Genomic DNA, 19,424 nt, shown 5'->3' with positions numbered 1-19,424 from the left:
ATTAAGGACCGGAGGTAGTACATACATATTAAATATATATAATTATCATTTTAATGACGTCTAAGAAAATGTTGCAATTTATCTCTTCTTTTTATTTTGTGCAATCTGTCTCATTTTGAAATAAGGAATTGTGGATCGCGTAAATAGTAACGAATATTATTTTTAATTAGTGAAAAATGTTTGCAACATAATTATATATAATTAGGTACGTTAACCTGGGGCAAAAATGATAGAAACGTAAGGAATACGCCCCACCACACCAGGTCCCATGCTGGTTCTTAACTTCTTATAGGAGTTCTGTGCTGACAAAGTTCGTGGATCCGTATATATGTTTCTGGTCAAATTATTGAATATGAATATGAAAGTTTTGGTTACTCAAGTTAAATTTATATATTTAGAGTTTTTTAAACAATTTAATGCATGTATTTTTTTTATTTCTAATTTATCATGTAATTGATCTTATTATTAATAGTATTTTGAATTTACTTTTTTATAATTTAAAATTATTTTTTCTAATTTAAGTTTAAAATGTACATTGAATATATAAGCATTATCATTTATTCTTAAAGTAATTTATCTAACTTCTAAATTGATACATAATATAATGTTACACATAGATAATTTAAGAAAATCAATGTTAACTTCTTTAATTGATCTAAATTGGTTGAGTAAGTTATATAAAAAATGAGAGAAAGAGAGAGAGAGCATTACTAACATTAGAAAAGATACTAATTTTATTTCTTTGACAAAAACCATAACATTCAGCCATTCACCGAACAGAATAATTAAGTAGTAGGTGCCTAAATAATAGAATCAGTTTCGATGCTCATCACATAATATTCATCATTGTGATAAAATCTATACTATTTAAATATAATTTCAATAGTTTAAATCTAAAATTTTCAACTGATATTTTTAAATAAAAATATTACTTTTTAAAAAAAAAACTCATAGTTAGCCTACATTTTTTTGGATTATGTACCTATTAAAGAAAAATATTTTTCCAAAAACAAAGTTTAAAAATTTAAATCTTGACCATCCATATTAAAGTTGCATGGTTGGAATTTGATGAGTATAATGATACTTATCGTTGGAAATAATTGTTCTTTAAAGATATTGGCATTTTTTATACAAATTTTTTTAAAATAATTTCTATTCTATTTCTTCTCCCCTTGCTCTTCTTCATGATTTGAACAATGAAGGGGAAGAGATGGCAACCAAACAACCATTAAGACATCAAATCCTAGTTGTCTAAGGCATATTCCATTTTAGAAGCAATGCCATTGTCAAGCTATTCAAAGCTAAACAACTAAGAACCAACAACAAAAATCAATGAAAATCTTAAACAATCTACATTTCATAACCACAATGCTGTGAATGAACAACCAATTTCAGCTACCTTAACATACCGAAAGAATAGATTAAAATCCAGTTTCTTTTTATTGCCTTGAACATGAAAGAAAATTCAAATTTACTAGAATTCTGAGGATGGATCATCTTCAATTGTGAGGATGCTTTATGATTCTCTGGAGAACTACAGTCCTGGCCCTCCTTATGTCACGGCTACACACATCAGCTTGGACTCCTAATTCTTCAACATTCTTCATAAACACCCCAAGCTTCTTCTTAATCTCCTCTATTGCAATCTTCACTGCTTCTTCTTCAATGGCAAAGTCTATACTACGCAGTAAAGACTCAATCTGAATCTCCAATCTATCAACCAGAACTCTGATATTATCCAAGTCCTTGATTGCTACATAAGTCCCTACCTGGATTGAGCTAATCACTTCCTTCTGTCCCTTCAGTGCATTCTCATAGTTTTTCCAAAGAGAATCAATCCATTTTCCCATTGTCCCAATTGGGATTGATGTTGCAGCAGCAAGAGCAGACGCTACCGGTGGAGCAGCCACGGCTGCTGCCACAACTGAGCATATCAGAACGGCAGCAAATGTAGCAACAAATATCATACTGGTCACCTTCCTCCATGTGTGGATAGATTTGAGCTTCTTATCAATCTTGCTTTTTCTTACTTGAAGCTTCTCAAGCATTACCATTTGCTGCTTATAAACAGACTGAAAGATTTGAAAGAACTCTTCAGTAAAAGGGTCACCAGCTGCTTTGAAGTTCTTGAGCTCTTGTAGTGTTTTCACAAAGCGATTGTCTCGTAACTCTGCTTCTTCCTCAAATTGTTGCAGAGCCACCAGGATAAGAAGCTGGCCATCTCTAGCTCGCTTTAGGCACTTCTCCAACGCAGCACAGAAATCTAGAGTCTGTAAGCTATTCTCGAAGTACTCTTCAACTAGATCAAAGAGTTCTTGGCTCTTCCATATGTCTTTCTTGCATTCCAGAATCACTCTAACAACTTCCTGGTTCATCTCCAGAAGGCACTCCGTGACTTGTTTTAGAGATACAAATGAAAGAGCTCGAACGTCAACGCCATCTGCAAGAGTGTTTATGACTTGATTTGTTCTAGCATGAAGTGTTGTGTCGAAAGATTGCAAATCAGCATCAAGCTTGCAGGCAGCTTCATATGAACTCAGCTCGGTTGTATAATGCATATCAGTATTGAAATTGATTGCATATGATGTTTCAGGGGTCCTCTTGCTCATATGGCTCCCCATTGCTTCAAAGGAAATCTGATCATACAGAGAAATAGCAGAATTAAGCTTAATTCAGAACCCCCTTGTGATTCAACCAAGTGATTTCTGGTCAATTTCTTAGAATGAAGAGAGAAATTTGAGGGGCAGAATCTTAAACCCGAAATTTGACCTCACAAGATAACCCCAATATGACAATTGAACAAACAGATGAACGCTATCCGATATATTTGTATGAATTCACAATATCAGAATGAACACAGACAAGCACAAAATCTCCAGATACTGAAATGAACGCGTGAATGAACAAAGCTCGTCCAGATAGAGATTTTGAAAAGTTTAAACCTAGGAAGATTAAGAACAACCCTGTTTGACAAATAGATGAATGAACGCTATCTTTTATATTCGGATAACTCTAACATCATCATGAGCATAAAGACAAGCACAAGATCACCAGATATTGAAATGTAACAACAAGTGGATTGAATCAAACAAACCCAGACAGAGAGCTTTCGAAAGTTCCAACCTTGGAAAGCGATTGGTGAGGAGAAAATCCAAAAGAACGACAAACAAGTTCGTTGGAGCTAACTGGACGGGTTCTTCTTCTTTCGTTTTCTCAAAAGAGGAAAGTGAGATAAATGAACTTGAGGTTGAAGGGGAATGCAGAGTCTTAAAGATATTAAGGACCGGCAAGGACCAGGAAATTTTTTAGGGGTGGGCTGAGAGATAGATTTGAGAATCGCTTGCACGCATGAGAGAAATGAGGGTAATGCTGAAGATGGAAAACGCGGGAAGCAATACCCCTTTATATTTCGGCCAAAACAAAAAATACCCCTTTATATTTTTCTTTCTCTAGAAATCTTTCTCTTATACACTGTTCAGTTCTAACGCGCAAAGCAACGATTATCCAAAGAGAAGGGAGAAGCAAGCTAAGCTCAAGAACATCAGCGTTCAGATTTGAGACATAAGAACACACAAACATGGATGAAATGAAACAATCTGTTATTTTGTTTCCAGAAGAAGCTTCGAAAAGGAATGGCGTCAGCATCCAATTTTTTCTTTAAAATTTTTGTATTTGCCAAATTACTAAAAGACCCATATGGCCAGACGCTTTGGGTAAGCTGAAACAGAAGCAAACAAATAATTAAATAATTGATTGATTAATTATTGGATCTAACTTCAGCCTGAAACATCAAATACTTCTTGAAATGCTATTGCGAAGCTTCCAAACAAGTCCTATCGAGTTTGGACGCCACCGGCAGAGAGAAATCCTCAAGAGTTCCCCGTTGGGGAGGGTGTAAAAGGCAGAGCATGATATTGAAGGAAAAAAATCAAAATAAAGAGAACAAATTTAGTATTTAAGATTCTTGTTTCCATTATTGAACAAGTTAAAATTGTAAAAATGTATGCATCCATGACAAGAATGTTAATCTGAAAGTGTTACTTGAAAGGATTATTTCAGGTTAATTGATAGCATCAAGAGAACGTAGATTTTTTTTTTTTTTTGCACGAGGGCCTACTGCCTAGTTACTTGCTAACTAAGACATTGTAAGCAATTTAAATTATGCTGGCAAAAAAAAAAAAGTAAGTAATTTAATTATACTCGACCAAAAACTTGTTCGAATCATTTATCATTAAACACAGCAACAATTTACATCCAACAAAATCTACGAATACGTTCTTTATTATCTGTCAAATATTTATTTTTAGCTGCTACAGGTATTTTAAAAAGAATATAGATTCTTCATAAGCTGAAAGGACGTTCCTTTTTTAAAAAAAAAATCCAGATATAAAGTTTACATATACATAGTATTTTCCTTTCTTTTTTCAAACAGTTTATAGTACCGGTTGCTGGTTTCGAATTTATAAAATGCACAAGCTCAGTATATATTTTGGTACCGTATTTGTTTTGAATTTTTTGAATAAATTTATAAGATAACTTTTTATTACATTTATAATTTTCTTAATCAACAGTAATTAGTCCAAGCAGTTTGATGCCTCTTTATATTAAAATTTAAAATCCATATGATTTTTTTTTAATAATTCTTTGGACCGCAGCATCCAATGCTTTTTCTGAATTCTATTATCAGATATCCAAACAACCAGCTAATCCGATTTAACTTAGTTCATATTATTTAAAATTTAGCATGGCTGCCTGAGACTGATGAATATTTTAATACAAACATTCGTTATTTGATTATGGAGGTAACAACGTAAATAGGGGCAGAAGCTAAGTGAGGGCAATATTAAGATTTCAGGGGGTGAAGATTCCTTCTGCCTGTGGAAATTGGGAACGGAGTTTGATTGGAAGTGGAAGTCATTGTTATTTAGGGGGTGTTTGGCTTTTTTGCCAAACCATGGTTTGACAAAAAATTTGCCAAACACCCCCATTTTTTTTAAAACCAAGGTTTTGCCCAACAAAACCTTGGTTTTAGATAAGCAGGCGGAGGGACAATTATGAGCCACGGAGGGAACAAGCACGCAGGGGGGACTCATTCAGCACGCTGGGGGGGTGTATTCATTCAGCACGCTGGGGGGTGTGCTCAGGGGTATAATTATTTGGGCAAAATAAATCATTTTTTAAAAACATATTTATTTATTTTATTAATATATATACACACTAATTTCTTATTATTTATATTATTTATGCCATATTTATTATGTTGTCAAAATATATATTATTAATAAATTTATTACTTCAAATAAACATATATTATGAAATATATATTATATGTAATTATCATTTAAACTTATGTCCTTTTTAGTAATTTCTACATATCAAAAAGCACTTCTGACAATAATTATCCAAACACTCTCACTTTATCAGAATCACTTTTCCAGAAAATCAATTCTTTCAAAATCTATTCTCTCCAGAATCTATTCTCCAAAAGCTATTCTGCAAACCATGGTTTTGCCTTATCCAAACACCCCCTTAAAAGGCCAAGCCAAACAAATCCTCGTGCTCCAAAGTCCCAAGTCCGCTGCTTTTGTCAACGGAATACCGGCCCCATTCCGCCTCTGCCATGTTCTCCAGATGACGCGTGTCACACTGACGCGTGTTGCAAATTTATCGGTCGCAACTTTTAGGGGTGTTCCTAAGTCCTAACAGATTCCATGCTACGTCAACCGACCCTTTCCCTCGCGTGATGTTTACGCTCCGCTACTCGCCGCCGCACCCCTGCCCCACCCCGGCATAATCGGGTGTTCTTTCCTTGGATGAAGCCTCGGCACCGAATTGTGGCATAGTGCAAGTCTGGTTTCCTTGGCCTTTAAGACGGAAAAAACTGTATTATTATAATACTACCTTCGATCCTTAATATAAAATCTTGTTTGACTTTAAGTTTAGTTCTAATTATAAGATCATAATCTACTTTGTTTCTCATATTTATATATTTTTTTCCCAGATAGTCTTTCTAATAGTAGTAGTTCTAACCAACACACTTGATTATTAAGGATATTTTAGGAAAGACAATATTTATTTATTACAAATAACTAACTTAACTTATTTTCTTAATCTCCTCAAATTAGTCAACTAGTTTTTATAATTAGGACCGGAGGTAGTATTACAATCCCTAATATAAGAGTTAATTAGTTCTGTAAATATAAGATCTCAATTCACTGTTTTTTTATTTATCTATTTTTTAAAATTAATTTTTATAATAATTACACATGTTAAAGATTCTATCAAAGGTAATTTTAACTAATACATATGATTAATAAAAATATTTTAAAATAGACAATACCTATGTATTATAAATAACTAACTTAATATACTTATTTGATTTATTCAAAAGATGGGAGGTGGTATTTGACATTTGATTATACATTGGGACCATAATCCAATTAAACTTACATTTTATGTTAAAACACGCATCAGCATTACATTGTTTTAAAAAATATGGATGAAAATGTATTGTTCATTTTTTTCCCTTGTATTCTAAATTCTCGATAATTCTTAAAACAGCTTGTTGGCAAGTGGAGCGGTGGTGAGAATTCAGCGCCCTAATTTTATTTTATTTTTTACATGTTTTTAGCACCTCAATGTTACTTTTCTAATACATCCACTGATATATTATAAATAAGACTAGACTGTTGAATATACAGGAAAAATAACATTATGATGCTAAATATATCATAAAATAAATTATGATGCTAAATGCATCTAAAAACGATCAATATGTTGGATGCAACTTTATTTTAAAAAAATAAATATCATATGCAATAAAAATGATTTTTATATTTTGTATCATATAAATTTATTATTATCATTTTTTCAGAGTAAAGTGCATTTAACATACTAATCTTATTTATCAAGTGCATCCAGCACTCCTAATGCTTTTTATGATGTGTCCAGTACCATGATCTTATTTTTTGTTCATCTACCAATATAAATTTTTTTAATCTGAAATACCAATATAAAAACTAAGACATTAGATATAATTAAAAATAATAATATCAAGATGCTGGATATAATCAGAAAATAAAATCAAAATACTAGACCTAAATAAGATCAAGATACTCAATATACCTAAAAAATAAGATCAGGGTGGTGTTAGGTGCAACCAAGAAAAGTACAAACTTGTCTTGTATCAATTTCTCATCTTGTTTTTTAGCCCCTGCCTACCAAACATAATAGCGTTGGATGCCTACAGGATATGTATCCGAATTAAATGTGACGGGGTCATCAAATTTTATATTTTCCCGGTTTGGGTATCTAATATGCAGGCATTAATTGTGAATGTGATAGGGACAAAAGTATTAAATTTGAATTTTGAAATATCATCATTCGATGTATATACATTGGGACAGCGTATCAATCTATGTCTTGATGATTTTTCTTTTTACAAGTTATCTTAGTCTTTATAGTACTCTTTCGTTCCTAAATATATAACTCATCTTATATTGAAATTTACACTACAAAATAGATTTTATATTTAAGCTCAGAGCAATAAAACAATCTTTTTTAGAACTTTTTTAAAAATAGAATCTCTTAAATGAAAAATCATATAACTTTGTTTTTTTTCTTTAAGAAGAATGACACGATGCTCATACAACTTGATAAAAAAAAAGATACTCCTCTGACCTTAAATATAAAACCTATTTTTTAGTGTAAAAACAGGTTTTATATTTAGGATTGAAGGAAGTATTATATATCAGTATTATGTGTGCAGGATAACCACCAAATAATAAAGATTTGGTCCATCACCCATAAAATTATAGATCCATATCTCATTAATGATGTAAAAACATTATTGGGGAGCAATCTATAACTATCTTTATACGCATACTTTAATCTTGGAAATATATGTCCCAGCCCCAATAAATTCCCATACCCAACTCACTTAAGCTTCTCTTTCATTTAAAAAAAAAAAAAGAAGAGAGATTATTGGCATGCATGGGGTCAAATTAAACTTGGTGGGACCATTAATTAGGCCAGCGTAATTTATTTAAAGGTTAGGAATGACGTATTGGCTTCGTACTCATAACGCATCTATACACAGAAGCAATACACAATACAAAAATCTAACGGATCAGTCAAAAGGGGAAAAAGATCAAAAGCAAACGTCCCAGATGGGTTGACCAAAAAAGAGAAACAGAACCATTTTACAAGATTGAGACCAACGTACTACTTCCGGTCTTTAATATAAAACTTTATTTGACTTTTATTTTGATCTTAAATATAAGACTCCAATCTACTTTGTCTCTTATATTTATGCATTTTTTCTCAAGGTAGTTCTTCTAACAATAGTAATTCTAGCCAATACAATTGATAAGCAAGGATATTTTAGGAAAGACAACACCTATTTATTACAAATAACTAACTTAACTTCTTTCCTTAATATTCTCAAATTAGGCAACTAGCTCTTATAATTAGGACCGGAGGTGGTACTCAACTCTTAAAAACACCACTAATAAAATTGCAAGTGAACAATTTAATATCCTATGAAAAAGGAGTAAGAGATCATTACTTGCTGGGAATTACTTCCTGTTTGAACATATTCTTAAACACGTGCTCTTTTAATTAAATAACTTCGCATAAACTTTGTTAAAGGGATTTTCTGACCATATATAAGATACACGGGACATTTTATTTAGTCTAATTTAGTTTAATTAATACTCAGGGTTCAAGATTAGGCCCATTATTATCTGATCTTAGGAGACTGCATGGGGTTCAGATTTCAGTGCTTCTCACGTCTCGCTCTGTGTCCATTTTTCCCCCCGGGGGGGGGGGGGGGAAGAGGTGGGCGTTGGGGGTGACTGGTTAAGCTTATCTTTCCATTCAAATAAATATCTTTACGATGTTGTCACTGGAACTACCCACACATACATGTTTGTTCGTTGTCCAACGTTATCACTTAATTACGTCTATGACTGTATTGTGATGTCAGGTGGTGATGTCTGTGTTTTTTCCGGTTTGCTATCAACCCAAACAAAACAGAGAGAGAGAGGTGGGTGGCTCATCAATATCATCGTGGCTCTGTATAAAAGAAATATTTAAAGACGTGCATGCAATGCAAGCAGAGAATATAGGAGCAACATATATATATATATATATATATATATATATAACTTTTGTTTTTGTTTTGGGTCGACAATAATTTTGTTTTTATACGGATTGTTCATTTGAAAAGACAAGGGATGGGTTGGCTAGGGGATGCAAATTTATATATTTTCTCGGTTGTATTTATAAACTTCAAATTTAAAAAATAATGCAATTCATTTTATAAACTTTAATTTGGGTTTGTTTCAATTTGATTCTTAATTATTTATTCTCTCTTCTTTTTTTATCACATTTATCCACATATTTTCTTTAATATTTTTTCTCATTTCTTATAAAAGTATATATGAAAACATAAGTATATTTCTAACTTATTTATTGTTTTTAACTAGTTATTTATCATCTGTGAATTAGTTATTTGAAACTTATAATAAAGACCGGACGGAGTATTTAAAATTATTATATATAATAAATAGAGGTAAGTGGAAAGGAAGATTTGGGGAGGGGTTGGTTAGGGGACAAGGCCAAAAAAGGAAGATTGAGCCTTGTTCAGTGTTCTTTGCGTTAAGCTAAAGAAATTTAGAAGTTCACAATGGATAGCACGTTGGTAAATACTATTCATCAGATCTGTACTTTTTTATATGGGCACGTCAGGTGGTTTCTTCTTACATGATTATATTGCAAATGGAGTTACTAATTAGATGTGAATGAGTGAAAGAAGCAAGGCTAGGCTTAATTTAACTACAGACCCCGAGGCCGAAAGTTTCTTCCCTCTCTAATTTCAATATACTACCTCCGGTCCTAATTAAAGTTTCTTCCCTCTCTAATTTTAGTCCCGTGTCCCGTCCCGTCCCGGTTTTGTCCCGGTCCCGTCGGGACCGGGACGGAACTGGGACGGGACGGGACGTCCCGTTCCCCTCCCCCTTTTTTTTTAAAAAAAAATTATAATTTTTTATATGAAATTTTTTTATGTTATAATGCTTATTTTTTGTTAGGCTTCCAAAGATAAAAACATTATAAAAAATATTATGTAAAAAACTCAATTATATAGTATAAAAAAGGTGTAAAAATAATACTGTAAAAAAAAATACGATAAAAAAAACACTATATAATGGCTTTATGAATTATTTTATTGAGGAAGGAGATATTGTTGAGATAATATTACAACTTAAGAGTTAAAAATCACTATAAAAATAATTATTATTATTAATAAGTAAATTGAATAATCTAATAATAATTATTAATAAATAATTTTTTTAAAAAAAAAATATCCCGGGACGGGACGGGACGGGACAACCCCGTCCCGCGTCCCGTCCCGTCCCGGTCACTGTCCCGTCCCGTCCCGAAATTTTTTTTGTCCCGTCCCGTCCCGTCCCGAACTCACCGGAACCGGGACGGGACGACCGGGACGGGACAAATTGAACACCCCTAATTATAAGACCCAGTTGACTAATTTGAAGAGATTAAGGAAGTAAGTTAAGTTAGTTATTTGTAATAAATAAATGTTGTCATTCCTAAAATACCCTTGTTAATTAAGTGTATTGGCTAAAATTATCATTATTAGAAGGACTATTTTGGAAAAATATATATAAATATGAGAGACAAAATGGATTGGAGTCTTATAATTAGGACCAAATAAAAAGTCAAATAGGATCTTATATTAAAGACCGGAGGTAGTACATGAGTAAGTTAAATCCATGGGTTATCGGAGTTTTTGAGTCAAGCCATTATTTCTTCGGTCAGAGAATTCGGTGCTTCACGAATAATAAATTCATGGGGGATTGGGGAGGGAGAAATAAAGTGTGTGTGTGTGTAATATCTCTTCGAGGTTGTCCCTTGAAAGAACGCATATTTGTTGATATTATACTACCTTCGGTCCTTAATATAAGACTACATTTGATTTTTATGTTAGTTCTAAATATAAGACTCCAATCCATTTTGTCTCTCACATTTACTCAATTTTTTCTAAGATAGTCCTTCTAATAATTATAGTTTTAGCCAATATACTTGATTAATAAGGATATTTTAGGAAATATAACACCTATTTATTACAAATAACTAACTTAACTTCTTTCTTTAATTTTTCCAAATTAGTCAACTGACTCTTATAATTAAGACCAGAGGTAGTGTATGTATAACGCATATTGATTATATTCCTGAGATCTTTAGTGTTGATCGAAGGAGGCGATGCAACTAGATTTTTAGGTTGTAAGCTCTCTGGATGATAAATTTAACTGCCAAGTTCTTAGTTTTGTGCTTCGCTCAAAACCCCATCCTCCTTATACTACTAAGAAGCTACGTACTCTTCCAGTTTTTAATGTAAAACATATTTAACTTAAATTATAAAAGTTAGATAAGTTAGTTAAAGTTAGTTAATTATAAGGAATATGATATATTTTTCCTAAAACATTATAATCATCTTCCTTAATATCTTCTCTCCATCTTCTACTTGATTATAGTTGAAAGAGTATCAATAGGGATCATTTAAAAAATAATAATAAATATAAAAAATATGTCTCACACGTAGAACCAAAATTAACTCAACAATTAAATTTTATATTAAAAACTAGAAGAATCTTATGGATCAACCTAAAACCGAATACACTTTTGCACTTATGAACCAAAAATTTTCTGATATACTTACTTTATATAGCTTAAAATTAACTCTCCACAACTAATATTAATCCAAGCGGACGCTAAGGCATCTTTTAAGCCTGTGGGCTGTGGTGGGATGGAACAGTAAGGAACACGATTTCTTGAGGTTTGAGCCACAATCTCGTCCGTGAGAATCCGGTGCTTAACAATATGCAAATACTCACATGTTGGTAATAAAAAAGGTGACGATTACACGTATCCATCATTGATACACAAAATAGTTACAATTATTATATAAAAAATCATAAAAGCAGTAAAGGAGGGGTAAATCCAAAGCGTTCCCGTGATACACTGGTCCCTCCTATGCGCCAATAATCTAATGCACAATAATGCACATATTTTACTCTTTTATTGCTATATATAGGCGAAGTTGATCATGAATATATTGTCCCAGAGGTTACGTTGAGTCTGTATAAACAGGCTTCACTCCATTCTCGTCCCCAAACCAATACAATACACGGAGAGATGGAAGCTTACAGGTACATCAAGAAGGTGGTAGTGATGGTGGGGTTATTGTTGATGGTGATAGGCATGAACGTGGCGAGTGGTGAAGGTCTGTGCAGGATGACACCGGAGGGGTTGAAGGCGTGCCAGCCATCGGTGAGCGGCCAAAACCCTCCGCCGCCGACGAAAGCTTGCTGCTCGGCTCTCTCAAACGCCGACCTCCAATGTCTGTGCCGTTTCAAAGGCTCAGGCTTCCTCTCCTTCTACGGCATCGAACCTGACAAAGCCATGGCCCTCCCTCTCCGCTGCAACATCGTTCAATCCTCTTTCCACTGCTAGTTCACTCACTTCACTCTTCATGTTCAGTCCTCCTACCAGCTCTGCCTACTCGTCTGGCTCTAAGCCTTGCTTGTATAATTACTAGTATTGTTCTTGTTTGATTTTATGTTACAAGTGATTATCATTTTTCAGTATGCTTGTTTGTCTTCGTGCGCATGTTTTAATGTTGTCGACTGAGGTTTGGCTTCTATTTAAGTTCTGACGCTGGCTTTGCACTTGAGTTTGATTGTAAATGAAGCTTCCTGCGAGTTTCCCTCGTTTGGAATTATCTTTATTGTGTTTTGTTGGAAAAAGCATCTTTCAGGACAGTATTGCGGGGCTAATCTTCTTTCTGAAAAAACATAATACCCTCATTCTAATTATAAGAGCCAGTTGACTAATTTGAGGAGATTAATGAACACTACTACAAAAAAGAGTATTCACGACGCTAATTCACGGCGGTTATTAGTAAAAACGTTGTAAAAAATATGACGGTGGCATTTCTGTAATTATAAGCGGACTTTTAAAGGCGATTTTTTAAATAACCGCCGTAAAAAGTCTATAAAAATTTTAAAATCCATCGCGCGATAGTTTTCACTTTTCAGAGTCAGAGCTCATAGTCCCCCATACCACATCCTCACTCGATTTTCTCCCTCCTCCTATATTTGTCGGCGTTTATCCATTGCCTCTATCATTTCCACCATGTTCTTCCATCACTGTCGCTGTTGCTGTTGCCGTCACCATCGCCTCATCCTCTTCATTCTTATTTGTGAGTTTTTCACCTTCATTCTTTCTGTGGATTTTGCAGTTTTTGTGGTTTGATATGATTATTTTCTTTAGTTAAAAATAAGATGCTTAATCTGAGTTTAAAGAGATCTGATTTTTAGCATATCTGAGTTTTTGATTTTATCAAATCTGAGTCTTTGATTTTACCTTTATTAAATCTTAGTTGTTTCGATCTGGTGGCCGAAAGTGAAGCTAAGTGACTCTATGAAGGTAGAAAAGAATCTATATTTACTCCATCAGAATGCTTTTAACTAGCAAGAGATTTCCTTTGAGGCTTTGTTCTCCCGTTCCCTCCTGATCAATAGGATGAAACGTAGCTTAAAGGAATAAAAAATTTTCACGGCAGTTATTTATATAACCGCCGTGAAATCCTTTACATTTTACGTTGATAGCATAGACATCGCTCTCAAAATCGCCGTAAAAAGCTTATTTTAACCGCCGTTAAATGTATTTTTTGTAGTAGTGGAAGTAAGTTAAGTTAGTTATTTGTCCTAAATAGGTATTGTCTTTCTTAAAATATCCTTGCTAATCAAGTGTATTGACTAGAACTATCATTATTAGAAGAGCTACTTTAGAAAAAAAATGTATAAATATAAGAGACAAAGTGGATTGGGCTCTTATATTTAGGACCAAAATAAAAGTCAAACAAAGTCTTATATTAAGGACCAGAGGTAGTATTTGAAAAAAGGTATAAATTTGCAAGTCATAATATTATTTACTGATATATTAATACATTCATAATACAAATTATAACTATTTTGAGAAAATCATCCTATTTATAAATGGATTAAATTTGTACAAAATATGGGGCTCAACAGAGTACCTATTCGGAATTCATATGAAGCGACACTTCAAGCAGTCAAGATGGAATGACTCATTTAGTTTCATCTCAAGATTCAAAATAACTTACCATTTTTTTTTTAAAAAAAACTAAAGCATAAGTATCCTCCTATTAGAAGTAATCCTATTTGAGATATTGTCGGGCACTAAATATAGGCATCTCTCTCAACAAAAATTCGAATATTGATTCGCTACATTATAAGGGATTAACCTCTTCTACTAGACCTAACCTCATTGGTTAAATAACTTGTCTTTTTGGGAGAGCCACTATTGGTATTGCGAGCTATGGACCAGTACCTCTCATTTTTCTTTTGGCAACCTTCAAAAGTCCTTCTAAGAAACACTTTTTTGTAAAATGAGACAAATCTCTCCACATATTTACTTCGTAAACCGTAAAAGTATTTTTAAAATCATGATTTGATTTCTATCCAATCACGTATTAAATCTTTCTGCGTTTTGCTTCCACCACATGATGGCATTATGAGCCTGAATATCGGACAAGATTCACATTCACAATGAATTATTCAAAGCCCAGAAAACAAACACAAAATCGATGCTGTTATCAAAGTCCAATATTGTCGGGCAATGTTGAATGACTTGGTAAGGCCTCGATCAGCTTAAAGTTCGCGGGCTGCTTATTTGTTCCGCATTCCGGTTCGGCCACTAGTTGAGTGACAACTAACATGGGACACTTTATAGCATTAACTGACAAAAGCTTTTTTTAAGGAAAAATTACTCCCTTCCCGATCCCAAATATAAGAAAACTTATTAGAATTCCAAAGATGAAATTTAGTCCTAGCATTTATATCTTGATGATTTTTCTTTGGCTAAAGTATACTTCTAATCCTTTAACTTTACACAAAGTCTTATTTTGGTTTCTTAACTTTAAAAAGTAAATGTTTAGTCCTTTAATCTTAAAACTGTTAACAAAAAATGATAATAAAATGAAACATTACTAAATACTAACATATTAAATTTAATATTCAAAATAATCATGACTGTTAAAAAAATCATCATTTAAGACTAATAATTTTAGAATTAAATGATTAAAAGTATACTTTTTAAAGTTAAATAACCAAACTGAAACCTTACAAAAAGTTAAAAGACCAAATATATACTTTAGCCTTTTTCTTACAAGTTATCTTAGACTTTACACTATTCTCTCGATTTTAAATATAAAACTCATTTTATAGTATAATTTATACTACATAATAAGTTTTATATTTAGAATCAAAGCAATAAAACAAATCTTTTTTTTTACACTTTTTTAAAAATAGAATCTCTCAAATGAAAAATTCATCTTAATTTGTTTTCTTTTCTTTAAGAAGAATGACACACTGCTCATATAACCTGATAAAAAAAAAAGGATATTACATATATTAGTATTTGTATGTGCAGGATAACCAACAAATAACAAAGATTTGGTCCATCACCCGTAAAATTATAGACCCAAATCTCATTAATGATGTAAAAACATTATTGGAGAGCAATCTACAAATATTTTTATGAGCATTCTTTAATCTTGAAAATATATGTCCCAGCCCCAATAAATTCCCATACCAAACCCTCTTAAACTTCTCTTTCTTAAAAAAAAAAAAATTATTGCATTCGTGGGGTCAAATTAAACTTGGTAGGACCATTACTGAGCCCAACTTTAATTTATTTAAAGGTTAGGATTGACGTATTGGCTTCGTACTCATAACGCATCTATATACAGACGCAATACATAACACAAAAATCTAACAGATCAGTCAAAAGGGGAAGAAGATTAAAAGCAAACGTCCCAGATGGGTTGACCAAAAAAGAGAAACAGAACCATATTACAAGATTGAGAGCAAAATGCACAACTCTTAACAAGTCTTAAAAACACCACAAATAAAATTGCAAGTGAACAATTTAATATCGCGTGAAAAAGGAGTAAGAGATCATTACTTGCTGGGAATTACTTCCTGTTTGAACATATTCTTAAACACGTGCTCTTTTAATTAAATAACTTCGCATAAACTTTGTTGAAGGGATTTTCTGACCATATATAAGATACACGGGACATTTTATTTAGTCTAATTTAGTTTAATTAATACTCAGGGTTCAAGATTAGGCCCATTATTATCTGATCTTAGGAGACTGCATGGGGTTCAGATTTCAGTTCTTGTCACGTCTCGCTCTGTGTCCAATTTTTTTTTTGTTTTTGGGAAAAAACGAGGTGGGTGAGGGGTGACTGGTTAAGCTTATCTTTCTAATCAAATATCTTTACGATGTTGTCACTGGAACTACCCACACATATGTGTTTGTTTGTTGTCCAACGTTACTACTTAATTACGTCTATGACTGTATTGTGATGTCACGTGGTGGTGTCTGTGTGTTTTTTTTTTTTTTTGGGGTTTGCTATCAACCCAAAAACAAACACACGCAAAGAGAGAAAGGAAGGGAGGGAAGTGGGCGGCTCATCAATATCATGGCTCTGCATATAAGAAATCTTTAAAGACGTGAATACAATGCAAGCAGAGAATATAAGGGAAATATACACACACACACACACACACACATAGCTTTTGTTTTTGTTTTTGGGTTGACGATAAAGTTGACGATAATTATGTTGTTATACGGATTGTTCATTGGAAAATACAAGGGAGGGGTTGGTTAAGGGATAAAAATTTATATATTCCCTTATTTCTATTTAAAAACTTTAATTTGGGCTTGTCCTAACATTTGATGCATTTTTTCAATTTGATCCTTAATTATTTGAAAAGTTTAAATATCATTTGGAATTCATATGAAGTGACTCCTCAAGCAGTCAAGATGGAATGACTCATTCAGTTTCATCTCAAAATTCAAAATAACTCATCTTTTTGGGGGAACCACTATTGGCATTGCGAATTATGGATCAGCACGTGCCATTTTTCTAAATCTTTCTGTGTTTTGCTTCCACCACATGATGGGACCATGGGCCTGGATATCGGACAAGATTCCTATTCACAATGAATAATTCAAAGCCCAGAAAACAAACACAGAATCGATACTCTTATCAAGGTCCACCCACTTATGTCGGGCAATGTTGAATGACTTCGTTAAGGCCTCTATCAGCTTAAAGTTCGCGGGTTGCTTATTTATTCCGCATTCCGGATCGGCCGGTAGTTGAGTGACAACTAATATGTGATACTACTACCTCCGGTCCTAATTATAAAAACTAGTTAACTAATTTAAAGAGATTAAGGAAGTAAGTTAAGTTAGTTGTTTATCTAAAATAGGTGTTGTCTTTTCTAAAATATCCTTACTAATCAAATGTATTGACTAAAATTATCATTATTAGAAGGATTACTTTGAAAAAAAATGTATAAATATGAAAGATAAAATGAATTAGAGTCTTATATTTAGAACCAAAATAAAAGTCAAATAGGATCTTACATTAAGGAACGGAAGTAGTACTTTATAGCATTAACTGACAAAACATTCAAATAAAGCTTTTTGAAGTAAAATTTACTCCCTCCCCAATCCCAAATATAAGAAAAGCTAATTAGAATTTCAAAGATGAAATTTAGTCCTAAATATAGAGCCATTATCTTTCGCATCTATATTTGTTTCCCAAATTAATTTACCTAAAGTAATTATACAGGAATATTTTAGTCAAATTATGTCAAATTTGTAATAATTATTAATCTATCAAACTAGTAAAAAAAATTACATTACTATTACTATCTCCAACTATAAAGCTATGAGCCATCCAATGTTCTTAAATCTGTGGCTCACTTTCAATTTTGGTAAAAGGGCCACGATCTTTTTTAATTTTTTGGGGCGGCGGCCGGTGATATGGAATAAGAACCTTCTAAAATTTTTTTAAATATAATATAAATAGAAAATAACAGAATACACCACATGGCACATGCGCGCGCGCGCACATATATTTTTGGCCAAATGGCACATGCATATTTAGAACTTCACTTTATCTCACTGAATTATAAATAAGAATTTTATTGTAAAAAGATCTAAATTCAAATAGAGATTTGACTTTGTAGCCTACCCATGACAGAGGTGGAAGCTAATCGTGTTTTTCAGATATATTGAGATATGTTAAATGGTAATGCTTGTAATAAAACAGAAATAGTTCACTTGCTAGCTGATATGACCAAACTAAGGAAACAGTAATGCATCTACAATAGATATAAAGCATCTGCTCATACCATGGCCTACTCAAAATTTTCAATCTCACAAGTTAGGTTTGACATTAATAAGGATGTAATAACTTGATGAAAAAAGGTTTACGTCGGCTTGCTGTAAAGATGGACAACAGTGAAGACGAAGAAACCTGCCATCTGTAACACAGTATCCAAATTATATGTTACATAAAAACCATTGAGAAAATCTATAAGATTCATTAGAAAACAGATCACCAATTGATATGGTCACAATCACAAAACTTCAACCCGCAATAGCAACCCCATAATGTACTATAAAATCAAGCTCCATGAGAGAGAGAGAGAGAGATACTCACCATTGAAAATGCTGCTCCATAATAGGGATAAGCTGCCGGTATAAATCTTTCGTATTCATTGTGTCTGAAGGGACGGACAGGAATCTGCCCACAAAATTCAAAGATGAATCCCATGTTTCATTCAGTAATCTCAACAATATCGAACGTACATTATGGCTACAAACAGTAGCCATGGCAACACATTCAACAACCAGACATTTATCAGAAGACTCAGTTTTCACCTATCCTATTGAATACTAGAAAAATCATGGATAACTCTCATCCTAGCACTCAAATTTCTTGAGAAGGAACTCCAATAGTGATCAATCGGTCAACATATTGTCATGCAAGGGACGTAGGTCCACCTGCTCCTCCCTGTAAGCATAGCCTTCACAAATACAGCTAATATTTTGATTCTAATGAATGATGACAATAAACGTTAGTAATTTCACAACTAAAGCTTGCAAATGGCTAGGGTCAATTTGATCTTGTAACGAATTTCTCTTCAGCTATTGATATGACTGGTTTAACTGATCCAGTCCTTACTAAACAAAACATCCACCGTTAACTATAACATAGCTAGGTATCCAAGACGTCAACATATATGAAGATATAGATTTAGTTCTTGACAATTAAGATTCAGAGGTTCAATTACCTGCTTTGATAGAGATAAGCTTGTATATCCAAGTCTTTGGTACTCAACTTTGAATTGGAAAACCCCGTAGACATCTGGAACTTTAAATGATGTGAAATAACGACCCTGAAAGAATAATAATAGAGTATTGCATTCAAAGTTTCATTACAGAAGAATACAACA

At 33.0% G+C, this 19,424-nt stretch overlaps 3 protein-coding genes across 4 annotated transcripts; 1 reads left to right on the top strand and 2 right to left on the bottom strand.

Annotated features, from left to right (window-relative positions):
- Positions 1–1,308: 1,308 nt before the first annotated feature.
- LOC114732997 (UPF0496 protein At4g34320-like) lies at positions 1,309–18,082 on the bottom strand. Of its 2 annotated transcripts, none has more exons than XM_028920423.1 (2): positions 18,074–18,082; positions 1,309–2,604 (listed from the first exon to the last, which is right to left on the bottom strand). In XM_028920423.1, the coding sequence occupies exon 2, from the start codon at positions 2,556–2,558 to the stop codon at positions 1,500–1,502; it is 1,059 nt and encodes a 352-aa protein (XP_028776256.1). In that variant the 5' UTR covers positions 2,559–2,604; positions 18,074–18,082; the 3' UTR covers positions 1,309–1,499. The 2 variants fall into 2 exon arrangements, with proteins under 2 accessions (XP_028776256.1, XP_028776249.1); XM_028920416.1 differs by lacking the exon at positions 18,074–18,082 and adding an exon at positions 3,124–3,309 and having other exon boundaries at positions 1,309–2,636.
- Positions 12,217–12,534, top strand: LOC114732988 (putative lipid-transfer protein DIR1). The gene has a single exon (XM_028920411.1). It carries the CDS (start codon positions 12,217–12,219, stop codon positions 12,532–12,534), a length of 318 nt encoding a protein of 105 aa, XP_028776244.1.
- An 87-nt stretch (positions 18,083–18,169) lies between the features above and the next one.
- On the bottom strand, positions 18,170–19,373 carry LOC114733046 (dolichyl-diphosphooligosaccharide--protein glycosyltransferase 48 kDa subunit-like; the record flags this gene model as incomplete). The annotated part of the gene is made up of 3 exons (XM_028920460.1): positions 18,170–18,449; positions 18,629–18,712; positions 19,263–19,373. Coding segments are annotated over 3 exons (249 nt in total), but the record flags the coding sequence as incomplete, so codon positions are not given.
- Between the last annotated feature and the right edge of the window lie 51 nt (positions 19,374–19,424).

The sequence above is a fragment of the Neltuma alba genome, unplaced genomic scaffold (assembly GCF_004799145.2).
Source record: "Neltuma alba isolate B1F8T4 unplaced genomic scaffold, ASM479914v2 tig00002578_pilon, whole genome shotgun sequence".
Classification (NCBI taxonomy): domain Eukaryota; kingdom Viridiplantae; phylum Streptophyta; class Magnoliopsida; order Fabales; family Fabaceae; genus Neltuma; species Neltuma alba.
This window is presented reverse-complemented; position numbering and strand designations above follow the sequence as displayed.

Bases quoted from the DNA above. Each gene is read 5' to 3' on its own strand.
- LOC114732997 (XM_028920416.1), bottom strand. From the start codon at position 2,621: ATGGGGAGCCATATGAGCAAGAGGACCCCTGAAACATCATATGCAATC.
- LOC114732988 (XM_028920411.1), top strand. From the start codon at position 12,217: ATGGAAGCTTACAGGTACATCAAGAAGGTGGTAGTGATGGTGGGGTTA.